Source organism: Brassica napus, chromosome C3, assembly GCF_020379485.1.
Source record: "Brassica napus cultivar Da-Ae chromosome C3, Da-Ae, whole genome shotgun sequence".
Lineage (NCBI taxonomy): Eukaryota > Viridiplantae > Streptophyta > Magnoliopsida > Brassicales > Brassicaceae > Brassica > Brassica napus.
This window is the reverse complement of record NC_063446.1, coordinates 51454615-51478914: the sequence shown is the minus strand read 5'-3', so window position 1 is coordinate 51478914 and position 24300 is coordinate 51454615. Positions and strand designations below refer to the sequence as shown.

Genomic DNA, 24300 nt, shown 5'->3' with positions numbered 1-24300 from the left:
GGTTGGGGGCGTTATAAGTGGTAGCAGAGCTGGTTAGACATCTCTGTTCTGGCCCGAGAGGCGTCTTGAGACATGTGGTGGGGCGCAACGAGGACGTTGCGTTCTTTGAGATGGGATGAATTGTAACATTCCGAGTTGTGGTATATGGAAAGGCTTAAGAGAATTGATTTGGCTACCTATGTCACAAAAGTTGACTTACCTTTTCCGTCACACATCCGTTTAGAACTCCAGAGTTAAGCGTGCTTGAGCTGGAGTAGTGGAAGGATGGGTGACCTATCGGAAAGTGATTCACGATACCGTGTGAGTGAGGCCAAAACACGGGGAAAGGTCGGGTGGTGATTGCAGGGTCAGTAAACAATGATTCCGAACTTTGAAAAATTAAGGGACCGACCGTCGGATGGGATGGGGCCCACGGGCCGAGAGAGCGGGTGTGAGTGGCTCATTAGCCGTAGACGGGTCGGGGCGTTATAGGACCAGTGTGATGTTCACTGGAAAGATCATTGGACTCGTCAACGGATGTGCCAGTGGTTGGGGAGACATGGGAGGACTCAGTTACTCATGCCGATGGTCTTCCATGTCATCAAAGTCGCTGGAGCCACTCCCTTCACGGCATGGAGGATCGCGTTCTTCGTCCCTGGCTTTCTTCAGGTCATCATGGGGATTCTTGTGCTCACTCTTGGACAAGATCTTCCTGATGGAAACTTATGTACTCTGCAGAAGAAAGGAGACGTTTCCAAAGACAAATTAACCAAGGTACTAAAAGAAGCAAGTAAATCACACTAATATATTCAAAATTAATCAAAGTGTTTACTCTGAAAAGAATGTTTACTCTGAACCAAACATTGTGACTTGAGAGCCAAAAACACAATTAGTCCGGTCCGTTTGCTTCGGCCATTCAAACTCTATATTTTCGATTTACACCTGTGATATGCCTTAATTGGAACTGATTATCTGATTATTTAATTATTTGAATACACATATGAATTCCGGCTTTTTAACACGATTTGTTTTGTTCTTTTAGGTGTTTTGGTATGCTCTGAGGATCTACAGAACATATGTTTTGTTCATTCTGTATTGATTTTCCATGGGAATAGAAATGACCATCAACAATGTTATCTCCGAATATTTCTTCGACAGGTTTGCATTCAATTTGCATTATCAAATATACTAACGCGTAATTAGTGGGAACTGATTTTTGTTAGTTATTATAAGTCTTATATTTTGATTGTTATTGGTTTATAGATTCTAAAAGTTTTAAATAATATCCAAACACTGAAATTTAACCAGCTCTATGCATTAGCTTTCTTAAAGCTGTTAACTTTCTACCAACCTAAACATAACTCTACGCAAATTTAACAAATACAATGAAATTTAAACAACTCTGTCAAAATTTAAGGTTTATGTATCTTTCCATCAAAAGTAACCTGACCTATTTTTTTTTTTTTACGTACATCAGGTTTCAACTTAAACTCCATCTCCATACAGCCGGTATGATTGCAGCCAGCTTCGGTATGGCTAACTTCTTCGCTCGTCCTATTGGTGGCTTCGCATCAGACGTGTCAGATAGGTTTTTCGGTATGAGAGGGAGGTTATGGAACCTTTGGATCTTACAAACTTCTGGTGGTCTTTTCTGTGTTTTCTCGGCCGTGACACTTCACTTCCTATAGCTATTTTAGCCATGATGCTTTTCTCCTTCGGTGTACAAGCTGCTTGTTGGGCCATCTTCGGCATCGTTCCTTTTGTCTCGCGCCGCTCTCTAGGAATAATATCAGGACTGACCGGCGCAGGAGGAAACTTTGGGTCGGGTCTAACTCAACTGGCCTTTTTCTCGTCATCAAGATTCCATACTGCTAATGGTTTGTCGCTGATGGGAATTACAGCGATGATTTTTACGCTTTTGATTGCATTTATACATTTTCCACAGTGGGGAAGTATGTTCTTAGGACCAAAAAGTGACGGTAGAACATCAAAGGAAGAGAATTATTATGCGGCGGAGTGGACTGAGGAAGAGAAGCTGCAAGGATTGCATGAAGGCAGCCTAAAGTTCGCAGAGAATAGTAGATCTGAAAGAGGCAAAAAGGCAGCTCCGGACGGCACCTCCACACCGCTAGAAAATGAAAATCCGGCTAATGTTTAGTCATGGGATATTATTTTCATCTCCTACATCTACACACGTACACATAAAATAAGTGTTCTATATATATCCAAGGAGCACAATTTTATTTGAATCTACATGAGGCGATATATTCAAACTGAATTAAATTTACTTTGTGTGGCTTGTTTCTTGTTTTATATGAAGTTGTTTTTTCAAACTAATACATTCATTTCATCAACTTGGCATGTTTCTTAGTTTGTTTCTTAATATTACTTATTGATCATTTTTTGCAACTCTTATTGATCATTTCATACAATTAACATTTTAGTTTTATTTAACAAACCTCCATATGTTTAGTCCAACATCAAAATTACATTGGGAACACGGTTTCTTTATTTATATAAATCTGTATGTCACACAATTGACAAAAGATAGTGGGTACCTTGATTTCTTCATGGCAAGGTATAAGAATCAGTGTTTTTTTACAATTTTTTTTATCTTTCTTTGTACTAGGTGTATCCACGGGTATTTTTTTTGTCAGAATTTTTCATACGGTTTAAATTGTGTTTCATTTTTATGTTTCCGAAAAAAATTTGAATTGTGTAGAATGAATAATTTAGATTTTTTCAATAGCAAGATAAGAAACTAGTTTTGTCTAAGTATCTACAAAAACTAATGTAATAACAGCTCAAACAAGAAATATTTGTAGATGATCAGTAACAAAAAAGTGCCTCACTCCACATTGGAAAATTACAAGATTCTGTTACAAACTTGAATGCCCAATCTTCAGTAAAGAAGGCAGCATGTCTTTTGTAGCCGACGCTGGTGGCCACTTAGCTCCATTAAAAAAGTGGGAGATGACGATGATCTGTACGGTCCATTAAATAAATAAAGTGTGGATCGGTTGATATAACTATATAAGACCAAGTGGTTATCTTTTTATTGTGGTCATAATTTGGTGTGTACTTTGTCCCGCGTATCTTACGCGTTTGGAAGGTCATCAAACGTGGTTTGATTGCTCCACTTATCGCGTTGCCCCCCACAAATATATTAGCTCCATTTATCGCGTCCGGTGATTATAATAAGGGAAAATTTGGAAAAAATACTTTCCAATAAGATTATATTTTGAAAACTACACCATTAATTATTATTTTTGAAAATTATACTTATTTATAAGTGAAATGACTAAATTAACCTAATTAGAATTTACACTAGTTTTAATATTAATATCGAAATTAATATTTAAATTCGAATTATTGTTTGTAAAAATAAAAAATAAACACAGGTTTAGGTATGAATGATATTTAATTATAACTAAATTACTTATGTGTATATTCACGTGTACCCTCCAGTCCTCCATAACTAAAACTTAACACAAAACTCTATCTATCTCTTCCCCAATCCAGAGAAGTTTAGGGGTTCCATTTCTCTTTGCATCTATATGCTCTGATTGATTTCCAGTGGACATATTTACCTATCGTGTTACCATATATACTGCATGGTCGTCATTTTTAGTATTCTCGAGATTCAATGGTTTGATTCGGGTTAGCGTTTTTCTTAGGTAGAAGTTATATGGTCATCTTATTTTTTCTAAGTTTTTTTAAGAAAAAAAAAATCTATATAAATCCATATCTTACTTTTCCATGTTATGCAGCTTTTGAAGTGAATGTCGCATACAACTGTTGTGTATCGTGTACAGTAACATGGGACAAGAGCATATCTGTACGCACTTGAAGGAGACTCTCAAAGCGGATCCATATACTTTTGGAGAATCAAAATTGATGGATATAGGATCAAACGATCCTCTTATTCAGCAGATATATTATTTTTATCTCAAATAAATTAATAAGAGTATTAATAATTTCGAATTTTATTTTTATTTATTAAAATGTGGGTTAAAATAGTCTTATGACATATGTACGAGTGTAGTTTTCAAATTTATTTAAATACAATACATTCTTCAAATTTCAAATCTTAAATAAGGTATTTTGCAAATTATCCCTTATAATAATACGAACGTGCACCAGCTATTTTGTTAATAAGACTGTAGAGAGAGGAGAAAGTCTTTTCTCTTCTTGCCCACCGTCTTCTTCCTCTCGCCACAACCTTCATTGTCGCCGGTCCGGTGGCCGACAGAGGTCTCTACCCGTCGGTCGCCACCCCAGATCTCCCTTGTGTCCAGCCTTTTCCCTTCTCTAGCTTCGATTTCACTGATTCCTCCTTTCTTCATCTACTATGTTCTTCGTCGAGTTGCAGCCGGATCCGGTGATCTATTCCGGAGTCTTCGGGTGTCCATAGTCTCCCTGGAGTGATGGTGCGGACGTGGTTACTCGGATCTGAGAAGGAGGTGTCGGCTTGGTGGCAGATCTAGGGTTCGACATTGAGCGGATCTGGGTCAGATCTCTCTCGGAGGGTTTGCTAGAGTTGTGAAGCATCGTTGCCTTCGCCATTCTGGTCAGTTCGCTGCCTCCACCATCAACCCTGTCTCCTCATCTGGCTGCTTTGGTAAGAAGTTCCCTCACTTTTTCCAAGTTGAAAACGCGATTTCTAGGCTTATCGTCGGGAGCTTTTTCTCGGCTATGAATTCTCAACAACGACCATTGTGATTAGTTAGGCTTAGAATTTTCTGGGGTCTCGGGTTTGATCGGAGTTCATGCAATTCCTCCGATATTTCCCTGCTTCAATCGGCGGGTCTTTTCACCACACTCTTGCCTGCTGATAGGAGCTTTATGTTCCTCCGTTTTCAAGCTTCAGAAGGAAGATGCATGCTGTCCCATGCCTCTCTTGATGCTCTGTCACAGGATCCTTTGTGCTCTGCTTGTGTGATGGGACCAGAATTGAGCCATTAAAACCTCCGCTTCCCTCAGCCAGTACTCCACCTATCATTCATCTGCTCGTTTCTCATTGTCGGCTTAGGATTCTCAGAGTGCGATTTGGCTTCTTCTTGATATTGCACGTCTGGAGTGGACTTCACCGGTATGATGGCTGGACCAGGACTTGCCGACCCTGCTTCACCTGTCTTCCTCTCAGATTCGCCTTAGGGACAGTTCGCGGTCCCTCTAACTGTTCTCTGGTTGTATTCTCTAATGGCTCGTCTGATTTTGATGCAGGTCCCGTCTTCAATATATACGCATTGGTTTCCTGAAATCTAAGTGCTGTCTATGAAATTGTAATGTTAGCTAAGCTTCAATCACTTCCTTATGGTTGTGCTTGATCCTTCATTGTCTTATTGAGCTTTTTTGGTTGCTCTATAAGGCACCATTGCTTTGTCAATTGACCTAGCGACCTAGATACATTAGGATTAGATTCGTGAAAGGCAAATGTATCTTCCTGCTTCATCATTCGTTAATAAGATTCACATACTTACCAAAAAAAAGCGTTCATTATCAGGATTCAAAAATTTAATAGTATGGGTGCGCTCGATTATGTAATTTTGAATTGCGAAAATTTCATAAAAATATTCCAACTAAATTTTGTTAAGCTTTTTAATACCCAAACTTCTTTTGCTATCATGTTTAATACATTAAACAATTATTTTCCTCATTTTAACACAAAAAATTCTAAAATTGTGCCCATTTTAATACTCGAACTTTGTTTATCTTAATCAAGAATAAAAAATCTCCAAAATCTATGAAAAATCTTTTAAATTTCTAAATTTATTTTAAGTTAACGGAAATAAAGTAACAAAATTATGGAAAATTAAATTTAGAAGAACTTAATTTTGAAGGAAAAAAATAATTAGTTTTGTATTTCCAAAAAAAAACTAAATTTGAAATTAAAACTTAAAACCTTTAATGCACAATTTAAAATTATAAACAATTTAGTTACTTCTATTTCTAAGACTTAAAATAAAATTAGAATTTTTAAGATTATTTTGTGAATTTTAGAGAATTTTTAAAATTTTATTTTAAATTTATTAATGTTTTGATTAAAATAAATTCAGTTGGGTATTAAAATGAACACCATTTTAAAAGTTTAAGTACTAAAATGGACAAAATAATTAATTTAGGTATTAAAGTGAGTAGCTAAAAAATATAGGTATTAAAAATCTTAACAAAATTTTGTTGGAATTTTTTGATGGATTTTTCCTTTTTGAATTTTGATTTTGTTGTTATAATGGTGTACATTTAGAAACGAAAACAATGTGGACACATATCATAGAAATCTTGTTTGATGTAATTAAACTACCAATCTAACAAAACTAAACTTTGGAATTAATCAAGAAGCAATTTGAGAGAATAACCTTCATTGAGTAAACTAATCACAGTGTAGCCATTTTGATGATATGTTGGACTCTCATGCATCCTCAGCCTTCTATTATAACTAACCTTAAAAGACTATATTAATTACGGTGAGTGCCATTGGTACTACTATGAAATATTGCATTCTATTTCATATAACTAAATAAGGTTGTACATGGCGTAAGTTATACAACGTTTTTTGGAGTCTGATTATTTGTTGTATGATGTTGTAAGTAAATGCGACACTTAAATGCAATATTCGATAATTGATATTTTACGAACCCTAGAAGGTGATCAGAAAGGCGACACAGCATGGCGGCGACTCAGATCAAGATCTTCATTGAGATTTTGATCTTCTCCTGATCTATATGCTCCTTGGCGTTAGATCACCCGTCTCTCTCCCTCCGTTTGTCTTGCTACTCGATTTGGATTCGTTCCCCGTCGTCAATCTCGTTGTCTTCTACCCCAAGTCACCGGTTTCTATTCCACCTTGGCGTTAGAAACTCTTTTGGTTACGATCTAGCATTCCAAGGGGTAGAAAAGCCATATCATTGTATGGGTTCTTCAAATCGTATCAGAGCTACTCCAATGGTAGATTTCAAAGGGAAAGGAATTCTCTATGAAGAAGATGATGAACCAATCCTATTGTTTGATGATGATGATGCGCACACAATACGAGAGTACCGTATGTCTCTTATTGGAAAGGTTCTAAACCCTAAGAAGCAAAATGTGGAGAAGCTTATCCAGTATATGCCTACTCAATGGAAGATGCAATATCGAATTACGGCAAATGATCTTGGTAATGGGAAATTTCTTTTCAACTTTGCATCTGAGGAGGATCTTCAAGCTGTTCTTAAGCAGGGGCCCTTCCATTATAATTTCTGTATGTTTGTGTTGGTGCGGTGGGAACCGATAGTTCATGATGACTATCCATGGATCATACCTTTTTGGGTTGAGATATCTGGAATTCCATTGCATCTTTGGACAGTGAAAAATTTAAAAAACATTGGCAGAAAGCTCGGCCATGTTGATACCATTGAGCTTGAGGCTGGCCGGCTTCTGATTGATGTTGACACAAGGAAGCCTCTTGTGTTTAAGAAGAAAGTGCAATCCCCAGTTGGAGAGGAAGTCACCATCACGATCAAGTATGACTTATTGTTTAAACACTGTACTGTATGTGGCCTGCTTACCCATGAAGAGTCTTATTGCTCGAAGAAGGTGGAGATGATGAAGGCGCAAACAGTTAAGGTTGGAGTCTTTGATCGTGTTCAGTTACCAGAAAACAACACAGTACGACAGCCAATAATGGATGGGTCTAAGGACCGTATGTTATCTAGGCCATACCATTATGGGGCTGCCTCTACAGCACATAGGTCTGACGATTACTATTCACATCGCATTGACAGAGAGCTCAAATATAAGAGTTCTTTTGCTCATGAAGGCTATAATCGAGACAGACGTTATGATAACCGTGAGAGAAATGGACGTCGGTCAGTTGATAGTCATGTGATGGGCAAGACTAATGCAGCTAGATATGGTCGCCGGTTTGCTCCCTATGAGCATAGTGCGACGTCTCAGTGGAGGGAGAAGCAATCCAGGTCTGGTGGCCTTCACACGTCTGATAGGTCGTTAGAAATTAATGGCGGAGCATCGAAATCCTCTGCTGCGCAGGAACATGTTCGTGATCAAGACGTGGTGGTGGCCTCAAGATCTGAAAACGTGAGACACAGTAGTGGGAAGAAACTGGCTAGTGCTATTGTCACACCATCACGTATCGCTCTTGATGATACGAACGTTACGGTTCGGGGACATGAAATTGTACGATCAATGACTTTCTCTCCTACGGAGAAGGCAATGCAACAATCCCCCAAAGGTGATGATCTGGTTATAGATGCACTAAAGGATATGGACATTGCGGGTATTGGCGAGAAAGATCAACATGCTATGACGATGGATTGTGATGAAGATGATTTATTGGGAGCGGAACTGGAGACGATGGAAGATGTGGAATGCGTTCAAGAATCATCATAACGCTCTGCTGCTAGGATGGATCGCCCAGGAGCTCGGTCCTCAAGGAGTCGTTCAAGAAGTAGAGTTCCGCTGGGTTTGCAAAGCACAAAGGCACGGCTTTTGAGCAAGGGTTCTCCAATGAAAAGGCAACATTCCTCGTCCAGGTTTTCTTCTTATGAGAGAACCGCACATAATAAGAATCGCCTTAGCGATTCGAAAAAATCAAAAGCTAGTTCTCATTTGGAAAATGGTTTGGAGGGGTCCAAAAAAACCCCAAAAAGTCATCAATGAAGACAATCAGTTGGAACTGTCGAGGGATAGGGAGCGACCTCACAGTTCGACGCCTTACGGAGATGTGTCAGAAGCATCGCCCAGGACTTGTGTTCCTTTCTGAGACGAAGAATAGGAGGCTGCTGTTGCAAAACATTCAAGCCAACTTAGGATTCGATCATTTGTTTACTGTTGAGCCACTTGGACTCAGCGGAGGTTTAGCTTTATTTTTTATGGATGAATTTCAAGTTAATGTTTTATTTTCGAATAACCGTATGATTGACATTGAGGCAGTCATAGATGGAATAAAAGTCTATATGACATTTGTTTATGGAGACCCTGTACTAGAAAGACGTGACGAAGTTTGGGAGCGTCTTACGCGCTTCTCAACAACAAGAAATGGACCTTGGTTCATGATTGGAGATTTTAATGAAATAATATGTCACAATGAGAAAGAAGGAGGAAGACGACGTCCTGATAGTTCATTCCTCCCTTTTAAGCAGATGCTTCATGATTGTGGGATGCTAGAGTTTCCTTTCACGGGGGACATGCTCTCTTGGGTGGGGAAGCGAGCAGGCGGATCAACTGTTCGATGTCGCTTAGACAGAGCAGTAGGAAATGCAGATTGGCATGAAAAGTTTCCCCATTCGGCGGTGAAGTATATGCGGTTATGGGGATCGGATCATCGTCCGATTCTGGCAGACATTCTTATAAAGCCGATGAGAAGATCAAAAAAGTTCAAGTTTGACAAAAGATGGTTGGATAATGAGGAGCTAAGACAAGTTATCCTTGAGGGATGGAAATCTCCTGATCTTCCTCCCAATGCAACGATTATGGAACATATTTCCAGTTGTAGAAAAGCTTTGAGTGAGTGGCGGAAGCAACATAATGTCAACTCGGCGAAATTAGTGGAGGACCTTAAGGAAAAAATGGAGGGTTTATATGCAGATAATAATGCCCCAACTGAAGAAATTGCAGCAGCTTTGAAGGAACTCTCTGATGCTCTTAAAGCTGAAGAAATGTTCTGGAAACAGAAAAGTCGGGTGTTCTGGCTGAGAGAAGGAGATAGAAACACAAAATTCTTTCATGCCTTGACAAAGCAAAGAAGGGCAAGAAATAAGATCACACAGCTCTTAGATGAGAATGGGAATATTGTTGAGGATGAAGAAGGACTAGTTGCCATTGCTACTAGTTACTTTAGACATATTTTTGAATCATCAAATCCAGAGGACATTGAAGAGGCGCTAGCTCAAGTTCCTTCCACGATCACTGGTGCAATGAATGACAATCTTATCGCCCCGGTCACTGAATGGGAGGTCAAATTAGCGCTTTTTGCTATGCATCCAGAAAAGGCCCCTGGGCCAGATGGGATGACTGCGCTTTTCTATCAAAAATTTTGGGATATAGTAAAGGAGGATTTAACTCTTATGGTTAATCAATTCCTCTTTGAGGGAACAATGGCGAGTGGACTGAATGATACAAATATATGCCTCATCCCGAAGATACAAAAGCCTAATGCGATGGCTCAGTTCAGACCCATTAGTTTGTGTAACGTCAGCTACAAGATAATCTCTAAGGTCTTATGTCAGAGATTAAAGAAAGTGTTACCAGGCCTGATATCGGAAACCCAGTCAGCCTTTGTTGCTGGGAGACAGATCTCAGACAATATTATGATCGCGCAAGAGATGTTCCACGCTCTGAGGACTAAACCAAGTGGGCGCAATAAGAGGATGGCCATTAAAACTGACATGAGCAAAGCATATGATAGGATGGAATGGTCTTTTATTGAAGCTGTCATGCGCAAGATGGGCTTCTCAGAAATTTGGATCGCATGGATAATGAGATGCATTTCGTCGGTGAAATATAAGGTCCTCATAAATGGAGAGCCAAGGGGAAATATTGTTCCAGGCAGAGGTCTACGTCAAGGAGATCCTTTGTCTCCTTTCATATTTATTCTATGCACGGAAGCGCTCGCTAGCCTTCTCAATCATGCAGAGAGCCAAGGGAAGATAACGGGGATGCGTGTTACACGCGCGTGTCCATCGGTGTCCCACCTTCTTTTTGCTGATGATAGCCTTTTCTTCTGTAAGGCGGAGCCCCGTGAATGTGAAGAAGTAATGAAAGTAGTCAGGAAATATGGCAAAGCGTCAGGCCAATGTATCAACTTTGATAAATCGTCCTTACTCTTTGGTAAGCGGATTACTGCAACAAGTAAACAAGAGATTAAAGATGTGTTGGGAATTCAAAATGAAGGTGGAATGGGTACGTATCTAGGGATCCCGGAAGACATCAGTGGCTCTAAGTGCAAACTTTTTGCGTTTCTGAAGGATAAGCTGATGCATAGAGTGAACGGATGGACATGTAGATGGCTCTCAAAAGGAGGAAAAGAAGTGTTGATTAAATCTATTCTCCTAGCTCTTCCGACATACGTAATGTCTACTTTCCTGCTCCCTTTGGAGATATGTGAAAACCTTGCAAGTGCCATTGCTAAATTCTGGTGGAGTTCAAACCCACCAAAAAGAGGGATCCACTGGGCGAAATGGGAAAAAGTCTGTTTACCAAGGGAAGAGGGTGGGATGGGATTTCGTATGATCCATGAGTTCAACTTGGCTTTATTGGCAAAACAATTATGGAGACTAGTTCAATTCCCAGACTCATTGGTGGCCAGGGTTTTAAGGGGAAGATACTACAAGATGAGCTCACCTCTCAGAGTAATCTCTGCTAGTAACCCATCATACGTGTGGTCTAGCATTAGTGCTGCGCGAAAGTTGCTTCTAACGGGAATCAGACAGAAGATACATTCAGGCTATGAAGTCAAGGTATGGGAAGATCCATGGATTCCAACGATCCCAGCAAGACCAGCTCTCCCTATAGCACCGGTACTGCATCCTAACATGAGAGTTAGTGATTTCATTGACCCGGAAACGAAAGAGTGGGATGTTGGTCTTTTGGAGAGTTATGTCAATCCAGAGGACATAACACTTATAAGGAGTTTGGCCACAAGCTCAGCACATCGTCGTGATACATTCTGCTGGAATTACACAAGGAATGGCCAATACACGGTTAAATCTGGATATTGGGTGGCTCAGAATGTGTTAATGACAGAGGGGGAAAAGGAAGTCCTAGAACCGAGTATCACAAAGCTTCAAGCCTTTGCTTGGAAGATAAAAGCACCTTCGAAGATATGTCATCTTATATGGCAGCTATTAACTGGTTATGTGGCGGTAACGAGGAATTTAGCAAGACGTAATATGAGATGTGATAACTACTGCCCAAGATGTGGAGAGCTAGAAGAATCTGTAACACATGCTATTTTCGAGTGTCCGCCAGCTCTACAAGTATGGTCCTTATCAGCGACTCCGTCTAGCCCAGGTCTATTTCCAGTACCAAGTATTTACGCAAATATGGATTATCTATTTTGGAGGAAAAACAGCATTATCGAGCCGGAGCAGGACATGGATCCTTATCCCTGGATAATTTGGTACATTTGGAAGGCTAGGAACGATAAACTTTTCAGGGGAATAGACAGAGATCCTTTGGAACTGGTTCGACATGCAGAGAGTGAGTGTCAAGCCTGGTTTAATGCGAATGAAGTGGCACGAACCGTGGTACAAGAAGGCCTTCATGAGGAGCCCCAAGTCATAAGCTTGGGTAATATTTGCTTGATAGATGGATCTTGGACAGCTTCTGCTCAGTATAGTGGATGTGGATGGGTCTGGTTGGACAGTGGAGGAAACACTCAATTGTTGGGGACAAGAAATTTCGATCGACGGGAATCAGCTCTGCATTCGGAAGTCGAAGCACTGCGGTGGGCAATGGAGAACATGCTTCAACACTCAACTTGCCAGAATTTTGGGACAGATTGTAAAGAGCTGATAGCAATGATAAAGGATCCTCATGCCTGGCCTAGCTTTGCGACAGAGTTGGAAAGGATAGAGACGCTGCTGATTTGCTTTCCGGACTTCGACATCATTTATGTTCCACGAGTGCGCAATCAGTTTTCAGATTTTTTAGCTAAGACTGCTAGATCCTTCCATAGGAAGTTACATTTTATTGGTCTTTCTGTTCCGGTCTGGTTACCCAGTCCACCTCAAGTTTGAGTAATAGAGTGGCCGTTTGACGTCAAAAAAAAAAAAAAAAAATGCAATATTCGATGGGAACTATAGGAAAAGTTAAATCTCCATAACATATGTGGTTTTATAGAATATTACGTGATACATTCTGCCTATATTCGTATATTATAATTTATATGTAATATTGAACATTCGTATAATATTAAAATGTGATACATTCTGCATAAATTGTTATATTAATATGTGTTATATTTCACATACTTATACATTGAGATTTATATTGTTTTTGAGTTCCAGTATTCAAACATCAAACCGATAGTTGGATAACCTGTTGGGTTATGTTAGGGGTGTCAAAATGGTTCAAATGAGTCAACCCAACCCATATCCCAAATGGGCTGACTGTTAATGAGTCTTATGGGTTAATGGTTGACCCATCATCCCAACATCTTTATAATCAAACCAAGACATTAATTATCAAAAACTAAACCGACCAATGGTCATAAACCGAATGAGATAGTCTCTCAATGAAAGAATTTAAACTTTAGCCAAAACGAGGAGTTGAATCAAAGCGCAACACTACCTATTTACATCCAAAGGTGGAAAACAAATTGGTAGCAGACATAGCATTAGATAAATATAGTTAGAAAGTTGGGAACTTGAAGAAAAACATATGGTTTCAACATTGCTTATGTAATGTTTTGATCTCTTCTAATCTTCATCGTCTGCATTTGTAAAGTCTTCAAACTTGAGCATTGGATCACAAACCAGCTATATCAAGCTGCACCATAACTACAACACAATACACATAACTAAAACGAGTTATAGCTACATCAAGCTGCAACACAATACATATAACTAAAACGAGTTATACACATCAAGCTGCCAATATCTATTTAACAGATCCGCAAGGAAGAAAAATAACATGATCACAGAACAAACTGACGCCAAATCACAGACCAAACTGACACTTAAAAGACTCTCTCAAAACACTTAAGATACAGAGAAGCAAAGTACTTATTATTATGTTGATGTGAGGGATGAGACCACTACCAGATATAGTTCCATGGTACTAACATGGTCTTGATTTGGAGTTGTTAGTGCTTGACTTGGAGCCTCTCGGATAATGACTATCTCATCTTCATCATCTACATCTACAGTTCATAAGAAACCGAAGATTAATAGATATATAAACTTAATTGAGCAAAGAATATAAATTTTATATAAGATTGTACCTTCACCATCAACTTTATAGCCATGAATCCAAGACCGAGTACACAATAAAGCTTGCACATTTCTAGGGATAAGGCGAGTTCTGTACTTGCTTATTACGTGAGCTCCAATACTGAAAGAAGATTCAGAAGCCACAGTGGTAATAGGAATGCTGAGAATGTCCACTGCCATGAATGCTAGTGCGCCAAAACGATGTATGTTCTCTTTCCAATATCGCAACACATTCAAATCAGGATGAGCTCTCATTTCTAGTTTTGGTTCCTCTAAATATATATCCAACTGACTTTCCTGGTTCCGCAGTCTCTGGAATATCATCTAACTCAAACAAATCCTGTTCTCAGTAAACATAATAAGAAGTTTAGAATGAATATTAGAAAAAGTTTCAAATGAGTTAGATAGATAAACATAAGAAACTTACATCCAACACACCAAAGTTCTCCGTCTCTGTTCCTTGCTCAGAAGCACGAGAATATGGTCTTGTAAAGCTCACAACAAGGGTCAAAGAGAGCTGTCTTCTATACTCATCAAAGATCTTCCTAAGCTGATCCTCAAGATGATCAACTTTTTCTTGGGAGGTGAATGGATCAAGCTCACCATAATAACGCTTCAAAAGCTTTAACTTCATCCTAGGATCCAAGACAGCCCCCATTGCATGAATCACGCTATACTCCTCCCAGTATTTATCAAACTTCTCCCTCATGTTAGAAATCATTGTCTGGATGACGATATCCTCACTTCTCTTATGAACTTCCAACAAGCACTGAATCTTCCAAATATGAGCAAAATACAAGTTTGAAGTAGAGTAGCTTCTGCCAGATATTAAAGTCGTAATTCTATAAAAGGGCTTCAAGAGCTCAAAGATAGTGCTAGCTCTTCTCTATTCTTCATTGGAAGGGCAAAGCTTGTAGTGTTTATCACCTAATTTATACCTCTTTAAACCACGTTGATACTTCAGAGCCTTCTTCAGCATTAGATAGGTCGAATTCTACATGTTCTTGACATCTATTGACAACGCGACATCCTCAACACCATCACAGTCTGCAAGTGCAATCCTTCTAGATAATGAACCTTTAAAATACTTCGCTTTCTCTGATCTTACACAAAGCAAGACTAAGAACTTCCAAACCAGCTTGTACAATCAGGTTCAAGATGTGTGCAGAACACCGGACATGAAAAAATTCTCCTTTGCACACCAAATTATCATCTAGATTAAGCCGATCCCTCAATACGTCTTGCATGTTGTCATTAGCTGTGGCATTATCCAGAGTCAAAGTGAACACCTTTCTCTCTATTCCCCACTCTCTCAAACATTCGTGGACTTTACTAGCTAAGACTTCACAACTATGGAGAGGAAGAACTTCACAAAACGATAAAATCTTGCTATGTAGCACCCACTTTGCATCAACATAATGCGCCGTGACAGCTATGTATCCATCTCCAGCTAGTGAAGTCCAACAATCTGAGGTCAAGCATATCCTACTAGGAATTTTTTCCAGCTCAGACTTCAAAATCTGTTTTTCTTTCTCCCAAATTTTCATAACATCGCTAGCAGCAGTGTTCCTAGAGTAACACTTGTAATCTGGATTCAAATAGCTAAAATAATCCCGCAGCTCTTCATATTCAACCGAAATGAAAGGAAGATTATGTCTAATAATGACTCGACTATACTTCTCCCTAGCAACTCTCTCATCAAAATTCACTACCCTTCTTTCAGCCTCCAAAATTCCTAAGCATTTCTCGTTATGATGCTTCAGATTTGAGGTTTCACTAGTTGATGTATACGCATAGCTCTTTGAGCATTTCAGACAATATGCTCTCTCTTCCTCGTTCTCATCCTTTTCTACTCTAAAATATTTCCACATATTCGATGTTTTTCTTCTGTTTGCAGCATTAGAAGATGTACCTGTTGATTCTCGATATTCTTCTTCATTTTCCATATCCAAGATCACACCCAATATGATGATGAGTTATCATGTAACCAAAGACAACCCAGTAAGTCAAATAAGATGAGCTATCAACCAAAGACAACTATATAAAGCTATTCAATTGAAACAAAAAGGAGGAGGAGGATCGATTACGGGAGAAAGAGATTGAGAGATTCAGAGCTTCAAACGGTTGAGAGAGTGAGAGACAAGAGACGATTCAATACAAGATCACAGCCAATACAAGATCACTGCCAAGTCAGAGACAACACAAATGCACACAACAAAGTTGTATTAACATTCATATCTCAAATCGCCAACGACTTGACCCACTTGAGAAAATCCTCTTCAGTAGCTTGCTTTAGACGCACTACTCCTAAGCAGCTCACGCTTCTTCTCAAACTCAAAAGCTTTGGCTGAGAAACATATCATGTTATGAGATACTGTATCAGAGCTGTGTTGGTGAAAGCAAATTAAAAAACTTCTGCTCAACGATGTCAACAAACGCAGAAACGCACACAACAAAGCTCAATTAACCCATCAACATTCATACCTCAAAATCGAGCTTCAGAGCTTCAAAGGGTTGAGAGAGTGAGAGACAAGAGACGAGATTGAGAGCTTCAGAGCTTCAGAGTTTCAGAGCTTCAGAGCTTCAGAGTTGAATCGAGAGTGAGAAAGACACGAGATGAGCAACCCAATAAAACCCAAACCCTAATCACTGAACATCAAAGAACTTTAGAGAAACCCATGATTCTCCAATTCTATCAAACCCTAGAAAGCTAATGATTGAATGAAATCAGATCTTTAGTGCAATTGAATCGTGTGTTTGGAAGAGACGACGATGAAGTTTTCTGTTTTCATTCTTTTTTTTCTTTTTTTTTTGAAACACAAGTTTTTTTGTTTTCATTAAAATGAGTTATCTTAATTAAATACTAAATGGGTCAGAGTTGACCCAGCCCAATGACCTATTTAACATGTTAACCCATTAACCTATTAATCCATCAACCTGTTAACACATTAACCCATTAGATCAAAAATAAACAGTTCATTTGGGTTAATAGGTCAATTTGGGTTGGGTCAACCCATGGGTCATGACCTATTTTGACACCCCTAATTATGTATTAATTTTTTTTCCACATAATACATTCTGCATAAATTAGTATATTACAATTTATTGTAATACTGAACATTCTTATCAAAAAAATTTTGTTTGTGAGTTGTTATGGGATTGATCGATCTACAATTTTAAAAATCAAATGTGTAGTCATTATTATTTACGACGGGCACGGTTATGTAATTCAAAAAAGATTGACTATCATAGTGTGCTATTCAAATTTGGGAATAGCTGATCTTTATGTTTCCTGAAATTGCCCTTCAAATGTAAATCATGTCATTATGATTGATTTTAACAATATTCTGCACACCTACGATATACTATTTTTGTTCCCTAAATACATATGTTTCTATATATGCATAGATATAAAATTTATGGCGCTATACTTTTGATAGACCATGGATTTGATCCACTTTTTCCATGGTTTATAAGTGTTTTAATAACTACTATTTATTATATTATAGAGTCTATTTAGTATATTTATAGTATCATGAGTGATTTGGAAGAAAGTGACGATATTTGGAGTAAGCACCCAAGATGACCATCGAGTACGACCATCAGCCGACATTGAAGAGGAATGATCGATCAATTTTCACATCATGACATCGATCGACAGCGAAGCGCGCAGAAAGCCCGTTTGGTCTCAGCCGACTTAGAGTCCAAGTCTTCACTAATTTACAAAATTACCCCTGACGAGTTTTAACCTAATTATATAAATTTTGCCAACATGTTAGAGGCAAAGTGTGCTTTCTTGTTTTACTATTTTCACAGCTAAAAGTTTTTTAGGATTTTTAGTAGATTAGAGAGAAGATCCAAAGAGATTTGTGATTAAAACTCCATTGATATCTATCTATTTATCTATGCATTTTTATATCTTATTGATGTTATGAATTTCTTAGCCATGTCTGAGTAGTTCTCTTTGTTAGATTTAGGGTTTAAACAGGTTATGAGGGATTAGCCCCAACTATAGATTGCTAAGTTGTGATATTAATCATTAGGATTGTCATTAATGCATAATTCTAGATTAGCTACCTTGAACTTGCCCTAGGAGTTGTAGACATAAGCGATAGCTTGCATCTCACCCTAAATCCATCCTAACTGAGCTAAGATTGCTAGAGTAAGACGATTGCTGATCTATGAAGCTTAGTGAACACATTCAACCCGCGCATTAACGCTTGACCAAAAGCGTCGATCGGTATTCCAATCGAATAATCGGTCGACGTTTCAACAAGTGTATCGATCGATATTCCTATAGAATCATCGATCGACACTGGTCAATAGACAAACCTAGAAAGCGAGATCTTAATGGTTTGTTACTAAGTGTTGAGCTATATAATATCATGCATACAACTTATTAGGCATCTGTAGGATTATAATCCTAATTACCTGAATAAAAACCCTAAGTCTAGCTACTTTCATCTAAGTACCAAAACGCCAATCAATCGATCGAGCAATTAATTTGCTCACAAACCTGTCTTTTACATTAAATCACATTCAACCTAGCTTAATCAACTTAATTAGATTTATTAGGTTCTCTAGCTCCATGAGAATTTGATCCCTAAGTACTACAATCGAACCTCTTATTTAAGAGAGTAATTCACTACTTAAGGTAATTTGAGTGAGATCAATACTTGGGTGACAAATTTTGTAATTAATTACTATCTAATTAGTGCATAATTAAATCCAATTTCAAAGACTTTGCGTGACTATAGCTCTAATTTGGTGCGAATTTGCCACATTTGGTATACTCTTATTTTGCAACTATTATAACATACAACTTTCTTTTTAGTATTAGGAATTAATGTGAGGGCACCTTATGTTTGCTAAATATATCACCCTACATCCTAACCGGAAAAATCATTCTGCTCTAATCGTTTGATTTATTCAATAGTTTCAAATTAAGTTTTAGACTGCATATTCGTTGCTAAAGTCTATTTGGAAATTTTTGGAAAGATTTTTATTTTATAGGTACTACAATTAAGCAAAGTTTATGATTTTCCATTTGTGCACCGCTATTTTTTCATGTAATGCTTTACTATATGAATATGATAAATTTTTTAAATAATTTTTTAACTCTCACTCCGCGCAAGGGCGCGGATCCGTTCCTAGTTGTTAACTATAAATGTATCATCTGCTTGCCGATTCGTTGTTGTTTTGTATTTTTAGTTCAAGTCACGAATTATTTTAAATGTGATTCTTTTTTAACAGACTAAAATATTTGGGTATAAAAATCCGTATATTTCTCACGATGTTCAAGTAATGTTAAATTCAATCTGATTTGGAAAGCAGATTCTTTCCAATAAGAATCGAACCTGCGATGTATTAGATTACTGCTAGCTGATCCAAAGTTTTGGCCACCAAGTAAACATATTGTTCGTATTTCAAATATGATTTATTTAAAGACAGATTTACTTCTACATAACATTGACACTATTACGGTATATGGTTTATACTGGTTAATGTTAAACCGATGTTATAAGTTTTCTTTAGCTTATTTCATGATATATATATATATATATAATGAACCATGTACAGACTTTATGATTCATGAAATATAATTGATACATTTCAATATGATATCAGAGCACTAACAAACTTATTCCGCTTCACTCTTCCATGGCATTTTGAGCTTTCTTGAATTAATGGCGATGAGTGCTTCTCAGCTCTGATTCATCTTCGCATTCAATAATTTGGTAATCTCACTCGAAATCGAGGTCATCTCTTTCATTTTGCGAGTTCTGGTTCTTCTTATTTTCTTTATTGATTCAAACTCGGAGATCTTCGTCGTCTTGTCTCACTGTGTCGATTTGTTATCCTGATTCGATTTCCGATTCATTTCTTAGCTTGATCTTGGTTCTATACATCTGGACTCTACTTCAATCATAGGATCCAATACAAACAATCTTCTGTTTTTGGATCAGTATGAGAGTCCATACTTTCTCCATAGCTCGGACCACGCTGGATTTGTTCTTGTCACCAATCAATTGACTTCAGGTGCAGATTTTCATTCTTGGCGTCGTTCTGTTCGTCTCACCTTGACTGTCAGGAACAAACTCGTTCTCATCGATGCTACGATTCCAAAACCTCCACTTAATCATCGTGATTCTGGATCATGGTATCGATATAACGACATGGTATCAACTTGGTTAATGAACTCAGTTTCAAAGAATGTTGCGCAAAGTCTTCTCTTTATGTCCACTAAAGAAGATTTCTCAAAGTCTTCTCTTTATGTCCACCGCTGAATCTATCTGGAGGAATTTTATTGCTAGATTCAAACATGATTATGCTCCTAGGGTCCATGAGATAGAACAGCGTCTAAGTAGCATTCAACAGGGTCTATGGAAGTTACCACTCATTATACGCAACTGGTAACTCTTTGCGAAGATTACCAGAACTACGTTGCCGGTTTGCACTTATGGACATTGTGAGTGTAATGCAGCATTACTTTTGGAAAAACTTCAGCAAAGGAGTCGTGTTACCAAATTCTTGATGGGTCTTAATGAGTTCTATGAGTCCAGCATACGTCACATACTCAAGCAGAAGCCGATGCCATCGATTGATGATGAGTTCCATATGATCACTCAATATGAAAGACAGAAGTCTATTCGGCCAAGTACTGCAGTTGACACACCGATCTTCTAGACTTTAGCTCCACAAATATCATCTTATGTTGATGATCAAACTGAGAACAAGTGTTTGCTCCACAACATCAGAACAAATTTTGTGGTAAACAACGGCCATTATGCACACATTGTGGACAGCTTGGACATATCATTCAGAATGCTTTAAAATTCATGGCTATCCGCCAGGACACAAACTGCATAACACCTCTGGTCAGTCAAAGGGATAATCTCAATCTGGTTTTGTTCCTAAACAACAACATCAAGCCTCTAGAGGTTCATTCCCTAAGACAAACGCTGTGGCCAATTTCATGAGTGAATTGCAGTCTGTTCCAGTAACAAGTGCAATCAATCTGGATCTGAGTCAGATCAATATGGCTCAACTGCAGTCTATTATCCAGCAACTTCAACAACCAGTTCAACTTTCATAGCCTGCAGTTCATTCTCTGCTACTATAACTGAGACTGGTCATATGGCTTCCCAATTTACGTCTGGTATTTTATCATTTTTGCACTTTATTCTCTCGTTTGATCATCATACGTTTTCACACTACCTGACCTGCTTCCTAATGGTTGTTGGACAATTGACGGTAGTGCTACTAAGCACGTTTGTTCTGATCTGTCATTTTTAGTCCGGTATTTTTTGTGACAGAAGTAACAGTTTCACTTCAAAATGGCATTAGAGAGAATATTAGTCATATTGGAACTGTTTGCATATCATCATCGTTAACTGTGCATAATGGTTTACATGTACCCTCAATTAGGTTCAATCTCATAAGTGTTAGTAGTTTGCTTTCTCAAACATCAATATTCTGCTCACTTTTATCCATCTTATTGTGTTATGCAGGAATCTATTCAGGGGTTGATGATTGGTAGAGGGACCATTCAGCATAATCACTATATGTTGGATCTATCAGTTCACTCTGAATATGCTGCATTTTGTGGATCCTTTCATGTTGATGGCAGCCTTTGGCAGTAACGCATGGGTCATCCATTAGAGGACAAGTTACAACAACTTTGGGGTATTATTCCTTTGTTAAAATCTACTTCTCTTGAGTCCAACCATTGTACTGTCTGTCCATTAGCTAAATGATATGTGGTGTTTTTGACATCATTGTGTATATGCTTTCTAACTTGTTTTCAATGTTTTATCGAGTTAGTCTTGTCCTTTATAGTCATTTCAGGTCTAGAGTAGATTGAAGAGCTGAAGGAAGAAGCGTGAAGAAGGAGAAAGAATTGGAGTCTTTCCCGACATTTATGGAAGTTTCCATATCTTTCAAAGATTTTCCCTAATCACCTATTCTCTCTTTTGAAGTTGATGGCGCCTCCATATAAAAAGCCATCCTTATCTTTATTTTGTTTGGACGCTAGTTTTACAAGAAGACTAAAACTGATTATTGATTTGCTATTGTAAGGGAGACAGCTCCTCTTCTTCACCGAGAAGATTATCCTGAACCCTATTGATTTCTCTTTTGATTTATATGCAATATTATTCAGTTATCATGTCTTGTTCATCTTGTGTTATGGCTGAGTAGTTGCCTAGCTCATCTAGGGTTCTAGGGTGTTGATCGCTAAGCTAAACATAAATAAGCGACTATATTGTGTCTTCGTTCACCTCTGTTCTTAATGCTAGTTACAACCTGGTCACATACTGCTAGATCTTAGGTTGAATCTGCTAAATTAACCGTGTAGGAGATTACTTGATATTGGGTGAATGAGCCGCACATCTTTAGTCAGCGAAAGTAGATACTAGAGTGCTTGGTGAACCTATCGGACTTGATCTCTATTGCTTGTGGTCGATCCTTAATCCAAATGACAGTTTAGGCATCAAGGTCGAACCGCAAAGGGATCAGCACCACGACAGTGGGCTGTGCTACTGGAGTGATCCGTGTTCTAGATTGTACTTCAAAGCACTTGAATAAATGTTTGGTTAAGCATTGACACCCGATGAGAAACTCTAGATTGGCTTCTTTTTAATATTGAATTTACTCTTTGCAATAATTTACTTGCACGTTACCACCAAAATTCAAACCCCACTTTTAGTTTTAGCTAAGTAGAAAACTAATAAGAATAAAGTGTAAACTAGTCCTATGGATTGAATCTCAAATACTACAATTACCACTGTTAACTTGACAGTAGGAAAGGTTCAGTTTTAGTTTATCAAGTTTTGGCGCCGTTGCGACGGGGACCAGATACTTACCTCTATTTTTCAGTTCTATACTTAGTCTAAAATATCTAACTTGCTTTCCTCTCTTTGTTGGAGCAAATGATCCAGGTGAATGACCAGTAGACATACTCGGAGCAACGCACAAGGACCATTATTCACTCTAACCAACGAAGAGCTCGCAAGATTAGAAAGACAGAACCATTAACAACCGCGGCCTACCAACACCACAATGGGTGATCACGGAGGCCATGATGATCTTACTGCTGCAATGGCGCTCATGCAACAACAGATGCAGCAGATGTAACAGACCATCAACGCATAAGAAGCTGCTCGCCAAGCAGCGGCTGAACTCGCTGCTCAGCAAGTTGAGCAACAAGGCGCTCGAATCGGAGAGCGGAACCTTCCGCGGAACTTCCCTACCACTCGCTCCGCCATCAACCCCCTTCCCTGCACTCGACAGGATTATGAGATCAAGCCTGCTTTGATTAGCCTGGTGCAGAAAAAAATGTTCAAGGGCCTCGCAGCTAAAATTCCTTTGGATCACATCGAAAACTTTGAGCGAATCTACAACTTCTCTCGCTCAAATGGAGTGCCTCCAGACTATGTCAAATGCACCATGTTCCCATTCTCTCTTGATGGGAAAGCAGCTCGCTGGCTTGCCTCGCTCCCAACCGGTACACTCACTACATGGGAACAAGTAAGAACAGCGTTCCTAAGTCACTTCTACACGAAGTCCAAAACCGCAGCTCTGAGGCATAAGATCTCGAATTTCAAGCAAAAGTCTGACGAGCCTTTCTATGATGCTTGGGAGCGGGTTTGAAGATGATTACATACTGGAGGTGTTCTATGATGGAGTGAACTATGAGTTTTGCAATGCTCTTGATTCCTCGAGCAATGGAGATTTCATGACCCAAACAACACCAGGCGCATTCGCACTGATCGAAAATATGGCGTCAAGCTCACTCAACAAGAACAAGGAGAATGATCGCTCCAAGAGTGTTAACAACATAGACGATCTCGCGGCAAAGGTTGATCAGCTGTTAAAGGGCAATCAGAGCCAAGTGTTCATCATGGAGGAAGCTGCATCAGAGAACAATGTTTCAAACGCCACACCTGAAGGGGACAATACCGTGGATGATCAGCAAGAAGTGAGCTACGTCAATGGACAAGGATGGCAGTACAAGAACTACCACCCAAACCCCAATGTTTGGAACAATCCCCACCTCTTTGTGTATCCTACGACGGACAAACCAGTTGACAACGCGCGGAACAGTCAAGGACAGAACAGCGGCTATCAGAAACCGTACCAAGGAAGAACATATGTCCTCAGCCAGGCGCAGCACAACCAGTTCCAGAACCAAAAACAACAGACTGCTCAACAAACCGCTCCTTCGCCAACGACTGCTCCGCAAGACGAGATGAAGGGTCTAGCGACGATGATGCAGCAGCTGCTTCAGAGTCAGCAAATTCAAGGGAAAGCGTTGAATCAAGTCACTGCGAACATAAACTCTAGGATGAACCACATGTTCAATGACCTGAGTACCAAATACAATAATGTA

The 24300-nt window shown here is 38.8% G+C and overlaps 3 protein-coding genes across 3 annotated transcripts; 2 read left to right on the top strand and 1 right to left on the bottom strand.

Moving 5' to 3' along the window:
* Positions 1–516: 516 nt before the first annotated feature.
* Positions 517–2137, top strand: LOC106425045 (high affinity nitrate transporter 2.6-like). The gene is made up of 4 exons (XM_048749752.1): positions 517–753; positions 1022–1029; positions 1457–1575; positions 1668–2137. The coding sequence occupies exons 1-4, from the start codon at positions 517–519 to the stop codon at positions 2135–2137; spliced, it is 834 nt and encodes a 277-aa protein (XP_048605709.1).
* A 6754-nt stretch (positions 2138–8891) lies between these two features.
* LOC106424118 lies at positions 8892–12492 on the top strand. The gene is made up of 3 exons (XM_048749751.1): positions 8892–10484; positions 10812–12224; positions 12301–12492. Exons 1-3 carry the CDS (start codon positions 8892–8894, stop codon positions 12490–12492), a joined length of 3198 nt encoding a protein of 1065 aa, XP_048605708.1.
* A 954-nt stretch (positions 12493–13446) lies between these two features.
* Positions 13447–15856, bottom strand: LOC111210298 (zinc finger BED domain-containing protein RICESLEEPER 1-like). Its single transcript, XM_048749750.1, has 5 exons — positions 14999–15856; positions 14338–14685; positions 13922–14234; positions 13764–13840; positions 13447–13524 (listed from the first exon to the last, which is right to left on the bottom strand). Exons 1-5 carry the CDS (start codon positions 15854–15856, stop codon positions 13447–13449), a joined length of 1674 nt encoding a protein of 557 aa, XP_048605707.1.
* Positions 15857–24300: the final 8444 nt, after the last annotated feature.